This window comes from Stereum hirsutum (genome assembly GCF_000264905.1).
Source record: "Stereum hirsutum FP-91666 SS1 unplaced genomic scaffold STEHIscaffold_9, whole genome shotgun sequence".
NCBI lineage: Eukaryota > Fungi > Basidiomycota > Agaricomycetes > Russulales > Stereaceae > Stereum > Stereum hirsutum.
Window position 1 is genome coordinate 808,950 of NW_006763139.1, and position 8,177 is coordinate 817,126.

At 49.0% G+C, this 8,177-nt stretch overlaps 1 protein-coding gene across 1 annotated transcript; it reads left to right on the plus strand.

Moving 5' to 3' along the window:
* Nucleotides 1-1,242: 1,242 nt before the first annotated feature.
* Nucleotides 1,243-1,860, plus strand: STEHIDRAFT_31056 (uncharacterized protein; the record flags this gene model as incomplete). Its single annotated transcript, XM_007305113.1, has 1 exon — nt 1,243-1,860. A coding segment is annotated over one exon (618 nt), but the record flags the coding sequence as incomplete, so codon positions are not given.
* Between the last annotated feature and the right edge of the window lie 6,317 nt (nt 1,861-8,177).

An 8,177-nucleotide genomic window follows, 5' to 3' on the forward strand; every position in this document is an offset into this window, starting at 1 on the left:
GGCAATGCGATCCGTTCGTCCTAATTCACAAAACTCACAAAGTTACCGAAATACCCCCAGATCACCCCGTTTCCCCTACTGATCTACCCCCAGGTACCCAGTATCCCCACCCTAGCATCCCTACTATTATTCTACCATTTTTCCGTATTTTTATCGGCCACCGTTCTATCCCTATTCACCCTACGATCATCCCTGCCCATATTCCCCATTTTATCCATAAATAACCCAGCCCGTTTCACCATATACGCCCTACCTACCCGCCCTACCCATTCCCCAGCACCCCTACCCCATCCCCTACCCCCTACCCTACCCCTAGGACCACCCCCGTACGCCCTACCCCATCACCCTGGGCCACCCGGCCACCCAGAATCACCCCCCGGCCGCCCCAGTAGCCAGCCCAGTACTGGCATTTATAATTCTTGGGCCAGAGGAACCTTTGTAAAGGATCCTATCCTTACTAGCAGGTACCTTTATAAAGGAGGTACATCCTCTGGTGTGCTATCGACGTTCGTACTCTTTTCTTTCATATCGAACTTATTCTAGTAAACCTGTTCACTGATCGTACATACTATTCTCTATAGACTGATCAACCGAGCCCTCAAAACATCGCCGAGCTTTCTAGACCTTTCCGACAGTTTCACGAGGACAGTCGAAAGGACCGCGATCCTCGAGGACGAAAGCGCCATCATAGTGCGGTCAATGCTATCTACGTCAACTGGGTGAATCCTTTCATTTTCGAACAGATCGACATGGTTGCCAATGCATCCGGTCCAGAATGGTCTCCTACCGAGATTGTTCGTCTCCTTCGTGCTCGAAACCCTGCCCATTTCGCTCAACTCACCCCTCAAGTTCTTGGGCGTTGGATTGAGCGTCCGCAGAACGACACTCCACGCTGGAAAGCTAACATCCTCGCTCGCGTTGCTCAAGGCAATAGACCAATCGCTAATATTACAAGCTCTGGGGTTCTCGTACATTTGATTTCATCCATTTCACGCTATTCTTTCCAATACATTTACTGACTGAATGCATATATAGGAGAAAAGGCCCATCATTATCGAAGAGGGCATCAAAATCCTCACCTATTTCCGCCAAGCTGGCATCCCTGTCTCTGTCATTACCGCTCGCGGGATCCTAATCGCCCTCATTCAGCATCATGCCCCCGAGCTTCTCCTCACCACTGCTCGCGATGGGAGTCGCTTCCAATGCTCCGAAGCCTTCGTTCGCAAATTCCTCTATCGACACCTTCGTTGGGTTCCCCGCACTTCCACTCACGCCGCTCAGAAGATTCCGACAAACACTGAAGACCAGCTATTCGACATGTTTCTCCGGACAGCATTGTGGATTCGCGACAATGGTATTCGACACCCAGACCTCATCGTCAACTTCGACCAGACGAACATCATCATCGGCGATAGCGGGGCGCGTACGTTTGACGTGGAGGGGACGAAGCAAGTTGGTGTGGTTAGTAAGGAGGAGAAGCGGGCGTGGACTGCTGTCGTAGGGATCTCAGCCTCTGGTGCAGTACTTCCAACGCAGGTTGTCATGAAGGGTGTCACTTCTCGCAGTCTTCCTTCCCCACACGCTCCCGCTATGGCCGAAGCTCAGCATCTCGGTATCCGTTTCGAGTGCAACCCGAAGAACCATTGGTCGAACCTTCCGTGCATGATGGCCTATTTCCGCGACATCGTCGTGCCTTATTTCCTTGGTCGGAAGCTTGCCCTTGGGTATGCCCCTGACGTTGAATGCCGGGCCAACCTCGACGCTTGGGTTATACACAGGAGCAAGGAGTTTCGTCGGTCTGTCAGGCAGAAGTGGCCTTGGCTTCGCCTCGGTTTCATTCCTGGTGGATGCACGAGTATTGGTCAACCATGCGATGTCGGAATTCAGCGCCCTTACAAGCTTTCGATCAAAAAGTCGCAACTGGAGGATGTGACTTCCGAGGCCCGACAGCATTTCGAGGCCGGTGGAGCACCAGATGCATTGAAGCTCGATACGACGATCGGGACGCTCCGTAATCGCTCCGTCGGTTGGTTCGTGAAGGCTTTGAAGGATATCGATCATCCTGAACCCGTGAAGAAGGTTTGTTCCTTCTCAGCACTCTTCGCTTTCATTCTCACTGATGCGATATCTTTTAGCTTGGGAGCGGTGTATTATCCGCGGTGGTTTTAACCTCTCATTCGAGTCTCTTACAAGCCCGGCTGCTCTTAAGCTTCTTCGCGAGTTACCTTGTACAGATCCTGAACGTTGGTCTCATATTTCTGCTGCTGTTGCTGGTGGAGAGGAAGCTGATTTGGATGATGTGGCGGATGAAGAGGATGTCAACGAAGACATCTCTCCTTTCGATGATGTTGAGGAGGCGGGCTCGGATGATGGTGGTGATACTTGGTTGGAGCCATCGGCCTTGATGGAGCAGATGTTTGCCGCTGTGCCGAGTGGACACGCTCTGACGAGTGAACACGGTGGTCTCGGTTTGGCCGATGAGCTGGAGCCGGGGGAGATAGAGGTTCCCGAGCCGGAGGAGCTTGGTCGGGGGAAGCGTCGTCGTGTTCAGACGAAGACGTTTGATGATTTCGTGGGTCATTGAGGTGTTCTCTTACTTGTGTTTATTTTTGTTTGTTTTTAGATACATTTTTATGTCTTTTACCGAATGTCACATAAAATCGTTCTCAGTAGGGACAAATGGTGGGACGGTCACGGTGAAATTGTTTGTTCTCGAGCGGTGCGGGACGTGGGACAGAACGATAGCCCGTAAAAGTACAGTATAACTGTACCATGTAGTAGGTAAACGTGGAGCGTAGTTGTATACATGTGTTGTCGAACGGTCAATATCGAGGATGTGGTTGAGGGAATGAAGACGGATGAGTGGACATGGTCACAGATATGATGGCTCATGAGTATATTGTGGGGTCCTCGAGGAGAGTATGGCCTAACGGAGGGCAGTGCCGGTGCCACTTATGGTGTCTATATCTGACGGTAAAACTGACAGAGTAGGGAACAGCTGAGATAAGATGTGATAAACAAAATGGGGACAGTAATGCCCTCAATGCAAGCAAACAGACGAGAGAGAACTCACAATACATTTTGTACAGCCTAGTTCATTCTCATCAATACTTATTCTTGACGCCTGTAGCACTTACATTACTTGGAAGGCGCAGAGGTGTTGGATGAGTTCAGCGCAAGGCCTGTCCACCAAGTACTTATGTTGTAGCTTTGTCTGCTACTGAGACTGACCGTGGCTTGGTATCAAAATGAAGCCTGCAGAAAAGTATATCAGTACTACGGTAGGTATTAAGTTGCTGTCCTAATAATGCTACCGATAGGAAGAGTGCACCAAACTGTTTTGGACGAGGTGGAATGAAGTGTCAGAATGCGAGCCGGGCTTGCAGTGAGCGAGGCAAGACTTCTGTGGGAAACAATGAGGTAGAGACGACAATACTCACATAGTACATAAAACTTGTTCATGAGATCTATCGTTACTCACTGAAACACTTTTATAGCTAGCTTCTGGATAGATAAGTCAGAGGTAAAGCGGTGAATGTGAAAGTGGCAAGTACGCACAAGTCTCATGCCTGACTTCTCTTCCTCCCTCTACTCTTATCTTCAAATCTATCTATCCATGCATATACTGTAGTTTTTCGACCAAGTGTTCGTGGGAGAATTATATAAGCCATGACCACCGCTGGTCCGCGGTTCATTTGGGCGGGCCACGCATGACGAACAGGCAAAATTGCTCGTATTTATGCCAAAAATTCGATTTTTGGCGATTTTTTGGCGCAAATCGGTCACGATTCTGCTAAGGTAGCCTGGTACTAAATCTAAGGCGTCACCTATAGCCAAACCCTAACCAAACCAAACCAAGCCTAACCCTGTAGCTGAGGGTGTCGGCGTAGGAATGTGAGTACTAGGAGTGCTTGTCCTAGGGGCACTAGCCCAGAGAGAGAATAGTGGGGGGTGAACTGAGATCGTGGGCTTGGGGCTGGATACACCAGGACACAAGGTCACACTGAGTATGGCGAGAAGCAAAGGAGATTGAGTTAGGGAACTATTCTACGATACAGGTGGTTCTTATATACATCCTGGGCTGACCCTTTAGGGCACATCCTCACTGTACACTACGAGTGAACACTACAGGAATCCTTCATGGATATCCAGTGTGTCCAGCAATGGGCACAATGGGTATAAACTGCTGAGTCAATATGCACAAGACTATTCTAGAATGTTCCAGACCCGATCACATGTCCCTACATCACGACCACAAGGTCACATGCCATCATGTGCCTTCCACATGACTGGTCACGTGCCTATCCCTCTATTCATCCTACATCTCCATCGTCGAAGTTGCACCTGGGGCCACAATGCCTGCAAGGCGCGTACACTCCTTAGAAATGCCGAGAAATAAAGGGTTAGGTTTAGCCCGAAGGCCGTTTCAGATTCTCTGTTCGTGAACCCCTGTGCATGTGTGACCCCGGGACCCAATCTGTTCGTCCACGCACGGCGCGTGACGAACAGTTGGTCAAAAAAGTATAGTATTTTGAATCCACATCTCCGCCATGCTCAACTCACAAGAAAAACTATTCCAGCTCTGTCTAGAAACACTGCTAGTCGGAGCGAAAGAGGGGGTTTTGCATTGTTGTGGTGCAAAAGATGACGATAAGTGCCCAATGACGCGTCCAAAGCTTCCACCAGTAGCGTAGATTCTTTTGTTCTCGCGATATTCATGTCATGCTCAACCCAATATCCCACATTCTATGTCCCACATCTACACATATTTAAGCTCATAAATACCCGGGCTTTCTAAAGCTCAAGCCCGAGCCCAAAGCCCTATAGAGAGTCAGGCTGGGCTCGGGCCGGGCGGACTAAATTCGGGTCAGGCTTGGCTGGGCTTGGGATTTTGAGCCCGGCACAGCACAACACTAATGTCACCTAGAGTATGATGTCCTAGCCCATAAAACATTGTACTTAGCTAGCCTTTGTCTCAGCCGGAGGACCATAGACATTGTTCATAACTGACTATTTCAATCACCTACTACAGCACCAAACCCAGTCATCTCAGATATCACATTGCACCTCCCTTCTTTTCTGTCATTGTCACTTCAAACCAGCGGCGAGTCTACAGAGCTTGATTTAATTCGTCAATATGAACCAGTGAACCAAATTGTCAGCTTCTCAGGAAGATTAGGTTATTGCTAGCATTAATCATGCTCCAATATTCTTGAGTCTCTAAGCAAAGTGACAGCTGGGGACTCCCTCTCTTTGGAGAAATTACTTCCATGGCTATAGCCTCAGTCCTCGTTGCTATCCTTCGGTTATACAAACTCGAATTCCACCTGGGTATACTTCTGAAGACCAATACAATATTGGGATCAGGTCCAAGCTTGTAAAAACACTCCTTCAATCATTTCTACTCGCCCTTGGGAGTGTGAGCATCTGTACAAGTCATCCCCGAGTAAAGGATACCACTATACTTGACTATACATCTCTTATGCTTTATCACGACCTGTACAAACCGTCATGACATACTACCAACTTAAAACCCTCGCCCCTACTGTGTCACTTCGTCTACAGACCCAACCACACCTCCTAGACCAAAGGAAACGGTGATGTGTTGTATTTCACGGTTTTGCACACTGCATATCATACCTTATGACCTGTCTAAAGCTCAGGAGGTACTGTATATGTCCCAAAGACCCTCACCGAACACCTCTAGCAATCACTACACACTGTGAAAAGGATCCGTGGCAACTTTCACCAAGTGGAGGTGCAAAAGTCACTTCTGACGCCTCAATGAGCAAAAGGCGAAAGTGCGAAAGTCGCCGCAGCCCCACTTGTCAGTCGTGCAACGATACCCCAAGGACTCCGTAAGAAAGTAGTACAAAGGCAAACCTAGTGTGAGTGTAGCACTACTATAAATGTGTTTAGGGCAGGGGCAAACGACTAATGCTGTTTTGAGCATCCCGGCATGCTATGATGTCATTAGCACCTGGGCGAAAAGCTCATCAGTCGCATCAATCACCACCAGCTCTGTCTTCGACCACGACCACGACCACGACCACACCAGTTAACCACCACAGCCGCTGCTGCTGCCGCTGCCGCCTATTGCTGGCTAGGATTTTCCACATTCCATAGCCTGCCATGAGCCCACCACGGTCAAGATCTCGTCAATGCACAGTGCGTGCCCATGCTGCACAATACCTTTGACAGGCTTCGAGGTGCATCGCTCTTGCTTGTGGCCTCAATGTCATCGCTAACCATCCAATGAGTACAGGAAATTAATCTGGACATAGGGCTTAGGCTAAGGGAGGATTTGTGCTGATGTAGATACCGGTACGTCCCCATTACATCCCTGAATAAACCCTGCCCGGTTCTACATACGCTCGTGGTTTCACGCCTCTTGTCATGTTGTTACATGTATTGTTCGTGGTCTTGAGATATATGTATCGTGCCGTGGATGAATTCAATTTTTTTGTGCTGTAATGAGCCCTGAGAGCCCATACAAAAGCCCTGCAAAAGCCCCCAAAACAACCCAAATATCGTAGCTAGAGCCCTACAAAATTTGTGATATGAATTGTAGTGAGCAAACGTAGTGCAACCGTAATCGACTGCTATAGCGAAACGGGACAGATCCGTAATGAATTTCGCTATACTTTTGCTATGGATGCTAGCTACAAAATACTTGGTGGTTTCACTAAAAACCTGCCGACTTCCGCCACCTGCTATGCTGAAAGTCGCCACAACCAGGGCTCTCCACGATTATATCCGTACGAGTACCTGTATCCGTGGGAACAAGTACCTGTTCCCTCGGAGGCCATACCTGTATCCGGTATGGCATCCGTGGTAACGGATACTTGTATCCACGAGTACAGGTACCTGCTCATCAGCGAGTACCCATGGATATTTCTAACAAACAGGTACCCTAAAGGTACTTGTGGTGTACCTGTGGGTACTATGGTAAACTGTCAGGGTAGGAGAACAAGATGGAGGGGGAAAAGGAAATTACCAGGGCGAAGACTGTTGTTTTTGACAACAGGATGGTCGGCTTTCATCAAACCAAGTGGAGGGGGTGATAGATGATGTCAAAAAGCATCAATCTACCCAAAAATATCTAAAACACACAAAGAATTGAGCAAGAACCAGCGAAAGTACAGTTGTGGGGGATAGGAGGGTACTTACAGGGTCAAAATTGTCATTCTCAACGACGAGTGAGCCAAACCACGTCAAACAAAGGGCAGCGGAGGATGCGAGATATCTTTCCGCGTCGATTGAGCTCGCAACATCGCAAACGTACGAAGAACTGAGTGAGAACGAACGAAAATACATGTAGAGGGGCGAGGGGGGTACTCACTCGGTCAAAACTGCCGTTCTCGACAATGAGCGGGCCGAATTTCGTCCAACAAAGTACTAGGGCCCATGCGGGACGTCGATACGCATCGATCGACCCCGCAACATCAAAAACTCACGAAGAATTGAGAGAGAACAAGCAACAATACGGTTGGAGGGGGTAGGAGGTACTCACCGGGTCAAAACCATCATTCTCGACAATGAATGGGCCGAATCGCGTCGAATAAAGGAAAGGTGCCGATGCGGGGCACTGGGACGCGTCGATTGAGCCCGCGACATTGGAAACATACGGGGAATTGAATGAGAACAAGTAATAATACGGTTGGAGGGGGTAGGAGGTACTCACCGGGTCAAAGCCGTCGTTCTCGACAATGGGTGGGCCGAATCTCGTCAAACCAAATACAGGGGCACATGTGTGACGTCAATACGCGTCGATAGAGCCTGAGACATTGGAAACGTACGCAGAATTGAGTGAAAACGAGCAAAAATACAATTTGAGTAGGTAGGAGGTACTCACCGGGTCAACATTGACGTTCTCAACGACGAGCAGGCTGAATCCCGTCAAACAAAAGACAGCGGTCGATGAGGGACATCAATACGCGTCGATTGAGCCCGCGACATTGTAAACGTACGGGGAATTGAATGAGAACGAGCATGAATACGATTTGAGGAGGTAGTAGGTACTCACCGGGTCAAAATCGTCGTTTTCAACGACGAGTGGGCCAATTCCCGTCAAACGAAATACAGGGGCCGATGTGGGGCATCGAGACGTGTCGATTGAGCCCGCGACCTTAGGAATCCAGGCAAAATTGAGTGAGAACGAACATTTTGGCAGTAGG